Raw genomic sequence first — 16,043 nt, 5'->3', positions numbered from 1 at the left:
ACTATTACTCTTATTTTTCAAATCCACTCTAGAATCAAGTTGTACATTAAATACAGTCCCTGTCATCAATCCTAAGTTAGAAAGCATAAAAATGATGGTAACTTCAGTCTGATATGCAAAAACACTACGGACCAAGTAATATTCAGGAGACCTTAATTTTGAAAATAAATTTGAAAAGTGTTATTTTTTTATGCTTACAGGAGCATGTGCATGTTAGAGAGTCCAGCGCAGGGCAACAAAGATGATGGAGTGGAGCATCTCCCTTATGAGGAAAGGCTGAGGGAGCTGGGGCTCTTTAGCTTGGATAAGAGGACACTGAGGGGTAACCTCATTAATGTTTATGAATATGTAAAGGGTGAGTGTCACGAGGATGGAGCCAGGCTCTTCTCGGTGACAACCAATGAGAGGACAAGAGGCAATGGGTATAAACTGGAACACAGGAAGCTCCATTTAAATTTGAGAAGAAACTTCTTCTCAGTGAGGGTGACAGACACTGGAACAGGCTGCCCAGGGAGGTTGCGGAGTCTCCTACTCTGGAGGCATTCAAGACCTGCCTGGACACCTTCCTGTGTAACCTCATCTGGGTGCTCCTGCTCCGGCAGGGGGACTGGACTGGATGATCTTTCGAGGTCTCTTCCAATCCCTAACATTCTGTGATTCCATACTGGAAAGTGCTACTCCCTTTTATTGATTTATTTATTTTTAACTTAGGAGGTTCAAAATAGTAACTACAGTATACAGGGATGGGTGGCTGGGTGAAGTAGTATTAGTACAAGGGCAGAGCACCAGGTGAGCCGCCAGTTCAGGCCACCTGCAAACTACCGCTGCATCCGTTCTCGCAAAGAAAGAAGCCCTTTCGCTTTGGTTAGTAGAAAGAAAGCACAATGCGTTTAGGCCTATTGCAAGCGAGATTTACCAAACAAGCAAATTCACTCCCTGGAACCTGCTTCTGCCCAGAAGGACTTTCTGGCAGGGCAGCACATACCCGTGAGGCCTCATCAGCCCTGCCATGTGCGAGGCTGCAGTTGAAACAGGCTGGGAAAGTGGCTCTGGCTACGTGTAAGTTAGAGCCACTCTGTGGCTTTGCCAACCTCGCTTGTGCTGAGGTGATGGTAGAAAGTGCAAAATAAGCACAGAAACTTTAAGTGCAGTATGGCCAAGGTCAACAAGTAGGCCCTGTTTTTTCAAGTCCTTTGTTCTTGTTTGTGGAACACTAGAACAGGCTGCCCAGGGAGGTTGTGGAGTCTCCTTCTCTGTAGGCATTCAAAACCTGCCTGGACACCTTCCTGTGTAACCTCATCTGGGTGTTCCTGCTCCGGCAGGGGATTGCACTGGATGATCTTTTTAGGTCCCTTCCAATCCCTGACATTCTGTGATTCTGTGAACTTTAAAAAAAAAAGACACCCACCACCTCCCTAAACCCATTGTTCTCTCCAAGGTTATCCCGTATGCCCCCATGAGACTCAAGACGTAGTGTTTAAAAATTACACTAATAACCTTAGAAACAGGTTATCAGTGGATCTTATGTGCAATTATTTTTCCTGCAACACTTGATATAACAAAAATTAAAATGTTTCTTCAGTGTTTTTTGTATTCTTTAAAATGTCTTTTTCTTTTTAACAATAAGTCTACTGTTTAGTTGTTTTTCAAGAGAGGATGCAAAACTATAGGATGTACAGCACAATTTTATAGGCTTGTACTTCTTCACCACCCCCATCCATAACATAATATGCTTTGCCAGTCATAAAGTGACTATGTGTCACATGGAGAACAGTATGTTGGAGCAATCCATTTTAAATTCTATCTTGGAAACATCAGACAATTCTGGTATCTGTTTACCGCAGTTGTCAGATACCAGACCAAAACAAGTGGGTTGAATCCAAACAAGCTTATTTTTCACAAAATATATTGAGACAATCCACCAGGTTCATATTAATTCTGTACCGGATAGAATACTTGATTCAGTTACACTGAGTGAAGGGTATTTCCAAGGAAACAATCTCACCATCATGCACATTTGCAGGCAGTTTTTTATCATCTTCTGCCAGCAGAAGCCAGTCTTACCTGAGGTACTGAAGCTGCCTGATGTAGCTTTTCTCTGTCTGTTTTCTAGGTAGTGTAGCAGATGAGACCACAAAGCAGACTTTCCCTAAAATTAAGAAAAAGAAATAGTTAAAGAAATTGCTATCAGCTGAATTAAAAAAAAAAGTTTAAATCATCATTGAAAGTATCAGCCATAACAAAAACTTGCTTTAAATGTGTTTCATCCTACAAAGTCATTGGTAAAAAACCAAAAATTAGATAAGTTGGTGGTGCTCAGGAGCTGTAAAGAGGTTAAAAAAGAAAAGCATGAGTCAAACTACTGGGATTTAATGATTCTCGTAACAGGAGAAAGTCAATTGAACTTCATTTCTTATAGTTTGTTAACATGACAAGAAAACATTTAAAAGCTTGTAAAACACTAGGTACAAGTAGAGTTCTAAGTTTGAGGCTGTAACCTGTACAACATGTCTTTCCCTCCCTGCCTCTTCAGCAGTGAAATAACAGGGATATTAAGCCAGCCTGAGTAAACCATCTTACGCCCAGAGCAAGTCTTGTGCAGCTGTTCCCTTCAGGGTAATTCAGGGCTGTAGGTGCACGCTGTTGGTTTCCACAACCAAAAAAAATCCCCCTCAGTGTAATCAGGCAAAGAACTTGGATAATCACACACACAGTATGAAAAGACAACCCAAAACACAAGCAGGAAAACAAAAGCTTTTCAGCAAGAATACTCCAGCACTACACATTATATAACCAATTCAAAAGTTAAAATTTGGGATGTGGATAAATCCATCAAATGATGTTAAAAGGTGCACCTTGCTCATTATGTTGCTTGCTTAAACTTCTGGTGGCTTAAAGCAGAGGGAGGAAATCTTTCACTAGGAAACTAAAAATATTTTTGTATTCATCCTAAAATATTCTGCACGATAAATCAAAAGCTTGTAAAGCCACAGAAAGGCAGCAGTAAGTGAACAGGGGCTCTCCAGCACATTAACTGGAATTACTTACAGAGGAAATTAATTAGTATTACTTATCATCTTCCTCAAATTATTATATTAACTTGAAATTGCAGTACAGATTTAGCAATTCTGCATTTCAGAAAAGCAGTCATATCATAGAAGCCATATTTTTATTTACAACTTTGTGCAGAAAGAAACCATGACTGTGAAGTTACAGCTGTCAACTCAACACCATCAGTGCCATTTAAAACCACGTCTGTGCCTGCCTAGAAGTGCAGTAGTTATGGTTCAACCCTGCATTTTTGTTTTTAAACTATATTTAAACATTTCTAAACACCTCAATCCTGAAGCTCACTACAGTTGACATAAAGAACTAATAAGGGATTATTCCAGAAGTTGTATGCCTCCAGAAGATAAAGCCTAGAGTGTCTGTAACAACTGTGTTGAGAGAAATTTATTAAAATATGCATTCAGTGGTGAAGATATAAAAAAAATCCAGAGAAGCTCAATGCCTCATGTGTGTATGTGACAGATACAACACCAAAAGCCAAAACAGCAAGTCTTATAAAAACATAAAAAAGAGAGCATGAAAAATATCAACCATGGAACAGTCACATCCAAGGTGGGATTTCTCTCAATAAACACACATGCACACACAGTCTAGTGCTCAGCGACTGGTTGCCATGGCAAGGAGAACCGCAACAGATCACATTAAGCAACAAACAAAGGATCCTGCAGCAAATAGATGTCAACAATCATGATGAATGTAAGAACTCATGCAGCATCTATCTGCCTGCTTCCTTTACTATCATGTTACTCTCCTTTAACTTCACCAAATAGCAATGATGATGCAAGCTGTATCTATAAGGGAAAGGAAAACAGCCTAAGGAAAGCAGTGGGACAGTGAATGGGCAAGGGAATAACTAAGGCCTCCTGAAAGTTCAGGCTACTTCAGTCATTAGACTCTACATCCAACAACTCTCCTTGCATCGCTCTGGCCAAAGGAAGGTGTGGATTTGCTGTGCACACCGAAGAATCAGTAGGTAGCTAATGTAGGACTATCAGGGCTCATCAGCAGGGAAAAGGTAAAAGCAGGGATCAACGGAAGGAAAGTAATCCTCATTACCATGGTTAACTGAGAAAGAAGAGTCCTCCTTGGCTCATTATTGAAAAATAAAATCAATGTATAAAACAGCAGGCTTTTGCATATTTAATAAAGGCCAAAGCACACAGAGAATTGGTTGTGCTTTTTTTTTTCTTTTTCACTGCAGATCATGAGATACATTGCACTTCCTCCATCAGGCCTCTATTATATTCCACCACTGTATTTATTCCACCATTCAGCACTGTTTGCCAACATCTGCAATCAATCAAAGCATTAACCTTATGGAGGGTTGGCCGTCTGGTGGTCTGAAAGGCCCAAATCTGAGTTGAAGCAGAGTATAGTGATGCTCTGTCTTCTAAGACGAAAGCAGAACAGCTTCTATCCTAAGTGATATACAAGAGGGAAGGGAGAGAATCACATGATAAATCTTCACATAGAGAACTGCTATATAGTTTGAAGGACAGCAGATTTAAACACTGGCGCTTGGGTGCTGGGAACAGAGATACTGAATTACAGTTTTCTGGATTACATACATTTATTCTGCACATTCTTTTTTTTAAAAAAAATAGAAGTTATAACCATCACTGTTCTTGCTATTCCTCTGTACAAAGGAGAAGGCAAATGCCTTCCAAACTCCACCTAGTCCCACAAGTGACTCCAAACAGAACAGCACAACAATTATTAATTTCATATGAAGAACAACACCTCTAACTAGTGGTCTTGTAACATCACTTAACTATTCCTACATCATTCAGGAAGAACTAAAATAGCAATGGTTTTACTCTTAAAAACTAAATTAGCCTTTGTGAAAACAAATGCCCCATATCCCATTGACAGCATCTTTAGCATGTGCTGCCTTATAGCCTATGCAACTTCAACAACAAGAGTAAATAGTTTTATTTACCATCCTGTAAAAAAAAAACAAACAACACTCGTCTTCCAAGAAGTCATCTGTGGAACACATCTACATGTGCACTTGCACATACACCAGAGCAAAATAGCAGAGACAACAAGGGGCCAGTAACTGACATAACAAAGGCCGGGGAGACAGACACACAAGTATTTAACACATCTATATACACAAAACAGGTACCCTCTGAAAGCAAAGAGAGGAAGAGCTTAACATGACTGTAGGAAAGTGCACTCTGCAACATACAGGAATGTGTGTTCCTCACCTGTTTGACTTGCAGACCGTGGCTCCATATCCTTTCTAAGAGGTCACACAGACTGGCTATCAGGGTATTCTCTTCTACACCTGTGATATTCACTTCACCGTGACCTAGCTCCACAGCTTCTCGACCCATTTTTTCAACCAACATCCTCTTGGTCTCAAAAAGGACAAGGCAAACAAGAGTTAATTCTTTCCACAGGAACTTCCAAGATGACTTACACTTTTCAAATGACCAACAAAGAAGGACACAATAGCAAAGATGTGGCAGAATAACTGGATGTATGCAATATTTCTGAAGTCAGTGCAGGACTGCATTTCTTTTATCCCTGTTTTTCAGGCCATGGCAGCACCAGTGTTGATCACTTCACAGCCTCTCCTGTCTCTCTAACAAGGCTTGCAAATGGGCACATAAGCCTCCACAGAGTTACCCCAATAAAGGGAACAGCAGGCCACACATTGACAAGCTGGAGGCCTGGCAGCGAGGCCCTGCAACACAGGTCTCGGGTGTTTTTAAAGCCTGGGGAGTGCTGGACTGGGATATTGTGTTCACCTCCTCCCAGGGGAGGTGAACATGCACAAGTGCTTCCAGGTAGCAGGCGGACATGTCATTCCTGTGAGACCCTGTTCTGTCAGAAGGGTATTTGCATTTAAATCAAACCCATTCTGGAGTGCATCTCTTGAGTTTCCTGATAAGCCACATTCTCCTAAATCATGCACAATCTCATACTGGTCAACAAAGATCTCACCAACTCTTACAGCAGTCTCCCAGTCACAATATATTCATCATACAGCTACCTCGACAGAAAAATGACTAGGGAATCAGTCCTGCTCATCTCTTACACATTTTTGCATCTTTGTTGCTATTCTAGAGTAGCTCTCAAATGAGTAATACTCCCTTAGGCACCTAAGCACAGTCTTGAGATTAAGAACTCCAAGTTAGTCTCTAGCTTCTTCTCCTCCTCACCTCCCCTGGTAATTTCTCTCTCTGCTAACACCACATTCCCTAGAGTTGCCTTCCCCCAGTGAAATAGCCAAGTCTCAAGGACTTTCACTGTCATTTGCCTCTATTAAGAGAAGGGGATTATTGGACAGTTTCATACATACAGAAAACTAAACTGAAATCAGCAGTAGATGCATATACTAAACATGGTTCTACAAAAAGTTGTATGCAATTCCCATATTACCTCCACTGACTTCAGGCAAGAATGTGCCTACTTGATAATTATTCTCTTTTAGTGTTAGTATGAACATTATGTTCATTTGAATTAAATGTTATTGTCAAATATATACTGGTGAAGCAGATGTACAAACTAATGCCAAATTTCTTTGTTAAGTGCTTGAAAACTTAGGTTTCAGAAGTTTGTTAACTCACTCTCTTTAGTTATGAGAAAAGTTCCTGCATTTTCACCACAACCTCCTCTTTTGGAATAGTCACTCTTGTTGAAGTAGTATAGTCTCATTAGTGATAACTGAAATACGCTATAATAGACATGGGCAGTGGGATGATAAAGATCCATCAGAATATTAAAGCTTTTTCTATCATTTCACATTCTCTATCATAAATCTGCTTGATAAAGTTTCCACTCCTTACAGAATTTCTAAATACATTATCTCTTCATTAATTTCTCACTGCCACGCAAAAGTCTTTATACAGATATCATGCAAAACTACTGTGTGGATAAAGCAGAAACAGATGGCAGAAGAGGGTGGTTCAAATGTACTGGCCACAAAATGGTCCATAAAGGATGGATATGAGGTGCAAGAGAACAGAATTATTCTCTGTATTACCTTATTTCGGCATTCCTTCAACAAGCCTTCTACAAACTTCCAGTTTGTCTGTGCAATTACCGATGGGGAGAGGTTAGACAGTTTGGGCTGCCGAATAGTGCTGCCCAGATTCCTGGCTTCTTGGATATACTTCTGTATTCAGGTAGAAAATTGACAAATACAGATAAAAGTGCAAGTGAGACTACTTTGCCAAGAGAAAATGGTAAATTTATCTTTGTAACCCACCCCTGTACAACAAAGAGGAAAGGACTGCATCCTCTTTCAGAAAAGGTCCCTTTTTTATCCAGCGTTACATTGGGCTGAGACACTTAAGCTACTATTTCACTGGAGGTCAAATCCCCGTTCACGTTGTCTATCTAGCGTTACAACACACATTGCTGAATAACAAAAACACAATACAAACTGCCAAGGATATTTAGATGCATAGAGATTCAATTACTCCCTCCACCACTCTGAACGGTCCTGTTATTTTTTCATATAAAATCTACGTTTGTAATAATTACCCAGACGGAGACTATTGAAAGGGCACAGTGGTCTACATGGGGACTGCAAGAAAACTTTGCCTGAAGCTTCACAACATCTGAAGTCTATGATATGCCCTGCATGCCCACAGATCTCCTGTTTCTTACCCACCCTCCCAGTCTTTCAGGAAGCTGCTGCAAAATGCTACTAACAGCTCTCGACTGTGAACCATCTGCATTTTTGAGCAAAATCATGTCTTGAACTCACTATACTTGAAAGAGCTTTTCTGTTCCTGTTACTGCCATCAAGGACTTGCCAGTGTTTTCACCTCAGAGACAAGAATAACATGACTAATGTTTTGAAAGTCAGGTGATCAATGACTGATTGGGGCACAGCTAGCTATAAATAAGTGATAAAGTCCTGTACAGGCACTGACAGAATACTCAGGATTAGCACATATTTCAGATTAATTAATAGGTAGCTTCTCTAGCTTACACTGAATAATAACCAACTGAAAAATTAGTGAAGAGACAGATTTATGAAACATATGATCTTTGCAGAGAGGGAAAACCACAGCTTCTCCATCAGCCTTGCAGTAAAGAGCTATGACGTATACATTAAATTATGCATCTTTATCCAGAACTATGATTAGAGTCATATTGTGCATTGGACATACCAGATAACGCTCTGACACAGATTTTATAGAGGGCATGAAGGGCCAATCATGCTGGTCCCAGTCTAAACATAACTGCAACTGAAGCTCTGACACGGAAAAGTCCAGGTGCTGGCAGGACAAGTTGGTAGCAAAAAGCCAAGCAGATCATGTAAAGTGAAAGCAGTAAGCACATATGAAGTAACAAAAGCAAGCATGCAAAACAGAAAAGGAAGAAAGTGAAGACATAATACAATGCAGAACTTCCAAGCATTCAACATAAAAATAAATAAGTAATGAAGTGTTCAGTCATTGGATTGGTGTAAACTCTGCCCTCCACTGGGCACAAATATTTGCAAATTTAAAAGCCACTAAGTCTCAATGTCAGAGATTTTCTGTTAGCTGCCCCAAACCTTCAATTCGTCTAAAACTCACAACACTGTACTTTGAAATCACTGCCTCCTGCTCAGCCTGATGCTCAGTGTTCATCTCAGAAGGGCTCCCTCCCCGTTCTTTCAGACTTAACAGGAAAGTCTCTGGTTCACCTGGGAGAGGGGTCAATGTCCAATCAGTGTTAGGTACTCAACAAGGTACAGCATAAAACCCTAAAACACCAGCACAGATTATCCTGGCAGTTGGTACCCTCACCTGAGCACATATTTGTGATCTTTATTCCTCAGAAATTATTTGCCTCATGTGGCAAATAGGATAATCTCTATAGAATAATCTATAGGACAGTCAACTTGTGAAGAGTCAGCTACAAAACACACAAAAAAACCCAGAGACTAGAGGTAGACTTCTGCCTTTGTAGTCACCTAATTGAAATATCAAAAGTTTACATGTCCTAAACATCATAATTATTAAAAGCAATAATGAGGATACAAATAAACTATTTTTTACTTCTAAGTAAAAGGTACTTTAGGAGTGATCTGAGCATACGGAACATGACAAAGCCAGAAACTACTCGTAGCTTTTTTTATTATGCAGACATTCTTCTACTACATGGTTATGGATAATACAGATCACACTTCAAGAAAATTTTAACAAATCGGTGAGAAAATTCTGGAAATGAGTGCAATAGAAAGGCAACTAAACTCACTGCTACCATAAAACAATGAACTAGACAGACAAAAGAGACTTGATTTTGACAACACTATCCTAACAGACACAAGACTACTGTAAAATTCCACATGAAGCTTTTCTGAAGACATTTCATAAGGTAAAAGAATATTGTCCTCAATGAACAACACACATTTAAACAAAATTAAAGCTTTGCAGTTCAGAAACAAAATACATGAGTTCTGATATTCTAAAGCAGATTATTTTTGGAATTACTCATAAATCAACACTTGGTGTAACAGTTTTCAGCCTGTATCATGTGAATCAGAAGCTGTACTGTAATTAGTAAACATCATCCAGATCTTTCAAAATCCCTCCACTACAAAGAATAACTGTGTCAGCTGTAGAAGCACTGGGGAGAGAAGTTATCCGTTCAGAAGGGGGATAAATCAGCATCAGTCTGTGCTGTGTAAAAACAGACACAAACCTGACTAATACAGGTGGGGTCACATTCCCACCTCAGCATGAGGATGTGTGTCAATTTACCACCTTAAGACTTCTTTTATGGTCTATAGAGGAGAAACTGGCATCTCCAAGAGGCAATGCTTCTGATTTTAGGATTAAATTAATCGCTCTCTGGAGGTGGTCACCTTTCCTCCATCAAATACACAAAAGCAGCTCAGGATGACAAAGTTATTTAGAGACAGGAAAGAGATGGTTAAAAACTGCTAAGACTAATTCCCACCTTCCCCTTATCCCCTTTTTTAAAAACAAAAAACACCTTAAAGTGTTTCATGACATTTTCAGGGAACTTTCCTATGCAGGGGTGAAACAATTCTGTCCTATGCAGGGGGTAAAAATGGTATAACTTTTAGAACAAGCAAAATAAGTATTTTTGGTCTGCTAAGGACCAGGAACTTCATTTCTATTAAATACACGTAAGGGAGAGTAGAGGTGGACTGCAAGTAACTCTCTAGACATTTCATAAATGTTACAAAGCAGCACTTGGGCAATTAGGGAAAATAAAATCTCTATAGTTGAACAATTTTCACCTCTCTCTGATCATTGTCAAGACGCAGGTGCTCTGTGTGCTGCTTCTGTCTGTCCTTCCGCCTCCACTGGGCAGGAGCATTTCTTTTTGTCCACCTACAGATGGAAGAATATTATCAAGCAAATGTCAAGAGTTAGGTTAAGGGCGGTAACAATGGGCGAAATACTTATTGTATATTGAACATGTTGACATCAATTACATCAAAGCGCAGCTGCAAATATACACAAAGAATCTCTGTAGAAGGATCCAACATTGGGTAACCAAGGGATTTCAGAAAATTATATACACTTGCTTTGTATTTTTCCACTCTTTTATGATACCCAGTTACAATTTACACCTTTTTCTTCTTCCTTCAAAGTTTTTATAAGGAGATATTCTGTAATATTTGCTACCTCTTAACTGAGATCCAATAAGAAGATCTGCTTTTATATCAACAGTAATTATAAGTAACTCAAAGTACATCAGCTATAACCTCAAACATAATCTGCTTTTGGAAGTCCAGATTTAAAAGAAGCGGGGGGGGAAGGGAAAAATAATAATAATAATTGTTCTTACAATTAAAAAAAAATATAATGAATTGCCTTCTAGTATCTCTGCTCTAGTACAATTCTATAGATCTTGCCAACATCCAGCACCTGTTGTCCCAGCTTACTCACTTGTTGCTTGCTGGTCCGGTGGATAAAACATCAGACTGAAGCTTGGGAAAAAATCCAAGCTCATATTTCCCTTGTCCAATTTTCATGTCCAGCAAGTGTGGGTGGACTGCAGTGTGATCTATTTTTGCTAGCCTTAATTCAATAGATTTCTCTGAAATAGTAAGAAAGTTAATTTTTTAAAGATGTCTTAATTGGACATACATCTATAATCACACTTCCCCAACTAAAAGCGGATCTCAAATTTAAGAGAGGATGTGGAAGTTTCTAACTGACCCCAACAGGTACACTACTACAAGAGTGTATTAAACATCAAAGAACTCCCGTCAAATGTGAAAAGTGTTTATCTTCTTAAGCTTAAACATTTTTCAGACAAACCACGCAGGAATACAACTCAGTTCAATTATACTTTACATGAATTTCATCTCACTTCTCAGCTTCCTATATAACACTTAGTTCCCCACTTAAGCTTTAAGTTTCAGCTTTTTTGGTCTATTTTCAGGGGATTTCAAAGCATGAATTACTACTTAACTTCAACCTAATGTCTACAACAAACAGCACTGTCTCGTTGTACTTTCGTAAGTGTCAAGAAAATGGTTTATTGCTCTTACCAGCCTCATCAATGGTTGTGCACTTTTGATACATAGATGTGCGTAGAGTCGGCGTCCTAACGTTTAGTAACCTAATCTTATCCACTCTAGAATCAAATACTCTCAAAACAGGGTCTTTATCATCTTCATCATGGCACATTATCTTATTGTCAATAAAAGATGCAAACATTTGGGTCTCCAGGAATCTTGAGAGGAAAGGCAAGTAAGGTTCAGGCTGGTCTGACAAGAAAGACGCCTAACAGACAAGAAGAGATAAGAGTGTTTGGGAGTCCACAGAGAGAGATGCATCCACCAGAAGTACCAATTTTTCTAATCACAGATGTATTAAAGAGCGTTTTGGTGCCACTTAACTCCTGCTTTTATTATATACACCAACTCTATCTCTGAAACAGGCAGCATATAAAAAATCTTCAGTTTCACGACAATCTATAATACACAGTACAATAATTAAACCATGATTTTAGCATTTCCTTAATTTTCTAAAAATTTCCACAGAATCCCAGCAAACTACAACAACAGCACTGCAAGTGTGGATATTATGTACTTCCAGCTGGGCTCAGACCTCACAAATTTGATGGGAATCTTCTCATATGATTTGATGGGAATCAGATTAGCGTTTTAGCAGGCAGTGCTGCAACATAATCTTCATCCACATGAGCTATGCTGCTGACAAATATCTGATCTCCGGTAAAGAGGACAGTAGTAAAATGTAAATAACTGGGTCGTGTGTTTCCCCAGAAAAAAAGCTATGAATACATTTGGCACACATGTATGTAAGTGTTATGTGGGGTTGTGGCTTTATTCATTAACATACTCAGCAATTCCTCTGGTTAAAAACAAAAAAAATCACTTTCACTAGTAATACTTAACCTTAATGTAGAGGTTATGCATGAAGCGAGGTTTTCTAAGCTACTTTTCTACAGCAAACTGATTTTTTCTACAGTATCCTTAAAGAAGTATCTTTATCTCTCTAAGTGTGCATCTGTATATATTTTTCCATATATTATACAAGACGTGACTTTTTTGGGGAACACTGAAATTTGATAAAGAAATAATTATTTTGACAATACTGTTTTCCATTTTATGGCCCAATAAACAAAGTCTTAGGTTTGAATACTGGTTTACTTTTTACATTGACATATTTTCTTATTAAAACTTACTTTATCAAAGTTTTGCATCTGTTCCCTGTTTGTAAACCAAGATTCCTTGTCCTGACTGGGTTGAATGACAAATACTTCATAATCTGCAAACATTTGTGTAAAGCGGTTGGCAAAAACTTCACGGATTTGAATGTTCAATTGGTAGATTTTGAATTCTTCTTCATCACACTGAATTTTAAGATCCTTTTTGCTACCGGTCTCCTCTCGCACCTCCAACTGAGAAAGTAAGGGAACACACAAAAAATTTGTATTGTTGCTTTTTCAGTTATTCTAGGTATACAAGACCTTAAACTGCCATTCAGCTGCTACTCAAGTCAACATCCCAATACAGAAATATGCAGTTTCAAACACTGTAATAAAACAGCAACATAAAAAAATCTAGAAAGAAACCTTTGTCTACAAAAGTTCTAATTTCAATACGCCATAAACTACTTTACTACTGGTTTCACTGGATATGTTTTAAATTAAAAAAGGATAGATAATAACCATATACATGCTCAGTTATGCCACATACTTAATTTACTTTCTTTTACCCTTTAATTATCTGCATAGGGTTTTTTGCAGGCTTCACCGCTCCTGCATATTAGACAGATAAATTTTTCTGTCTGGTGTAATACAAGTCCAGGTTTAGTATTTTTACAGTTTAATACATACCAGCTTTCAAAGGAAGCCAAAAATGCACAATAAAAAGAAACTATGCATGTCTAGTAGCCGATTTCCTGCAACCTAAGTCCTTAGGTAACCTAATTGCATAATGTACAATTCATCACTACACAGCCCAGAGTGATCTTTAACGAAATAAAATGCATTTTCAGTTAATACATGGCCTAGGGTTTATGAAAACAGCAATAAGAGATTCAGATACTCAATTCATAATTAGTTTTGAGAGGAACTGAGTATCTGGAAAAAAAATCAAAGCCACAAGCATTCATACACTAATTTGATTACACATTTGCTACCCTCTTGCTTTTATTAGTTATTTTAAGAGGTAGCGCGATTCATAATTAGGCATAATACCTAGAGTTTACAATGTCTGCACAACAATGCAGTCACTGCAGCTGTCCCGTGCTTCTTAAAGCACCTCGGTTGCAGCAGCCCAAGGGTGGCTTTAAATGCCACCCTGCAGCCACACGCTCTGCTATTCGGTCAGTTCTTCTCACTGCAGCCCATCAGTAGCCCTTGGCATCTATACGTTCCTCATTAACTGGCTATTTGGCATTGAGCAGGTTTTTATTTACATATTTGAGAAAACTGACAGTCATAATCTATACACTCCGATCATCACAAAAAAAGGCTAGTAAAATGGGACTTTACCATGGAAGAGAGTACACAGTAGATAAGGTGTGTGCAGAAACTAACAATAAATAAAAAGACCTCTACTTTTCCCATCAATTCCCAATCCATTCAGCAAAAGAACAAAAGCTTCTTACCAATTTTCCCCTGAACAAGAAGAAAATAATGCAAAAGAAACACCTGAGAAGAGGAACACAGTTGATTTGAGCATCTAATCCTGTCTAGTAACGAAACACTTCTTGTAACCCCCCTGCAGCCCCTCCCCAGGAAGCAGCTCTCCTCCCCAGCCTGCTGCAGGTCACACAAGTTCTCTCTCTTTGGCCCCACCTGTAGCCCAAGTTACAGTCACACAGGTTGGAATCAGACTCAGCAATGAAGAACTGGTCAAGATAATTTAATCATGCAAGAAATAAAACCTTTGCTGAGAAAATCTCCACTCCAGCCACAAAAGCTAAAAAAAGCCACAGTGGTCTTTCAGGTAATACATTTTATTCAAAAGCACCATCACTTCTTTTCCCCAATTCAGGTTGCCCAAAAAATCCAACCAGGGTGGCCATGAGCTGTGCACATTCACTTGCTGGGAATCACTAATGCACTTTAGAACATCTACCAGAAAAAAGCATCACAGTATCCCTACGGCAAGAATATGATTTATTCTACAAGCAAAATTATACCTATTCTATACACAATGAGAAATAAAGACACCTACAGAAACCAAGAGTGGATTTCATCTTCAGGATTATCTGGATGTCAGTTTTTGAAAGTGGTGTGCATTTAGAATAAATCTTAAAACCAAGAATAAACAAAGCAAGGTGTGTTTTTGAACACATTATCTTGGCAACAAAGCACTTGGAAGACAGGTAAAGGTTTCCCTACATACTGTGGGGTTTAACCCCACTTCCTCTCTCTCCCCCAAGCTTGCCTTTGTCTCTACAGATGTTCACAAGGTTTGCAAACACATTAACAGAGTTATTTCTAGTGAAGACAGACAAACTGAGTCTTTGGACCTTGACTTTAGACCACCTGCTACTGCAGGTCCAGCGAGAGTGTAGATAATTTCATAGCTTACCTTTTCTAGACTCACGCCTGTTCTTTTAACAAGTGCTTGGAGTCTTGCAATAGTCTCATTTTCCTTTAGCAGTTCGTAGGAATTCAAAGGCGATCCTGCTATGTTCCCATTTCTTTTATCAGAAACCAGGTCACAGGCTCTGAGGCTCTTCATCTTGGAGGCACTTTCACTGCAGTGAAGGTTTCCCTCAGGTGGAATTCCAAAAGCTGTTAGTATCTCTGAAATTTCCTGAATGAACTCGAGTTTATTTGGGAACTGGGGTAAGTCTTCTGGCAGCTCGATGAAATGGTTGTCTACATCCACAAAGCACAGGTTAGCCTGGGATTTAATTTACAACAGGATACCATTACAATATCACTAAACACAAGGCTAACATCATATTAATCTTTGGGTTTTGTGCTTGTTAGAAGATTCAAATACATTTGCATTTGTTTGGTTCTTTTGTAAAACATATTCGCCCCAACCATAACGGAACTGGTTGGTTGGCTTTGAAGAAAGCAGCACCAGGCCACATTTTCCAGGTCTTTCAAAGAGGTAAACAAGAAACAAGATGCATTTTAAAGTCATTTACTCGGTAGGAAAATGATTGTAGCATATATTAGGTACAGATGCATGAATTTTTTCATACACATACAGCTAGATTTTAATTACAAGATATTTGTAATGCTATTTTATACATATGCATATGTAAACACGTGACTGCTTGTTGCTCTGATTATCAGCCTGCTCCTCTAAGACATTTGGCAAATTCCATTCTAAAAGGTATAGCTTTATTGCAGCTTCTGCAATATCAATATCATCTTGTTTTGTAAGCAACTTGAGAACTAATGTAATGCCTTGAATTAGTTTCCAAGTGAAAAAATGGGAAGAGGGAAAACCACTCATGCAGCTTTCACAGCAACATCAAAAGAAGCTACACACCTTTCAAGGATTTACCTCACCCTATATTTGGTGAGGCGGGTTTCCCCTT

At 38.9% G+C, this 16,043-nt stretch overlaps 1 protein-coding gene across 7 annotated transcripts in view; it reads right to left on the bottom strand.

The window, feature by feature from the left end:
- The window catches only part of DENND5A (DENN domain containing 5A), a 73,081-nt gene that overhangs the window by 17,138 nt on the left and 39,900 nt on the right, over nt 1-16,043 (bottom strand). For 2 of the 7 annotated variants that reach the window (XM_071808912.1, XM_071808913.1), the window contains 10 exons: nt 15,074-15,391; nt 12,712-12,927; nt 11,552-11,786; nt 10,944-11,094; nt 10,289-10,382; nt 8,202-8,309; nt 7,064-7,195; nt 5,280-5,432; nt 4,383-4,487; nt 2,065-2,149 (listed from right to left, as the gene is read on the bottom strand). In XM_071808912.1, coding sequence (XP_071665013.1) covers nt 2,065-2,149; nt 4,383-4,487; nt 5,280-5,432; nt 7,064-7,195; nt 8,202-8,309; nt 10,289-10,382; nt 10,944-11,094; nt 11,552-11,786; nt 12,712-12,927; nt 15,074-15,391 — 1,597 coding nt within the window. Of the gene's footprint in view, nt 1-2,064; nt 2,150-4,382; nt 4,488-5,279; nt 5,433-7,063; nt 7,196-8,201; nt 8,310-8,343; nt 8,723-10,288; nt 10,383-10,943; nt 11,095-11,551; nt 11,787-12,711; nt 12,928-15,073; nt 15,392-16,043 lie in introns of those variants that run through there. The other 5 variants (XM_065838312.2, XM_065838313.2, XM_071808914.1 and 2 more) reach the window with 4 other exon arrangements.

The sequence above is a fragment of the Patagioenas fasciata genome, chromosome 5, assembly GCF_037038585.1.
Source record: "Patagioenas fasciata isolate bPatFas1 chromosome 5, bPatFas1.hap1, whole genome shotgun sequence".
Lineage (NCBI taxonomy): Eukaryota > Metazoa > Chordata > Aves > Columbiformes > Columbidae > Patagioenas > Patagioenas fasciata.
The sequence above is the reverse complement of the archived record's forward strand: the minus strand, read 5'-3'. Positions and strand labels throughout refer to the sequence as shown.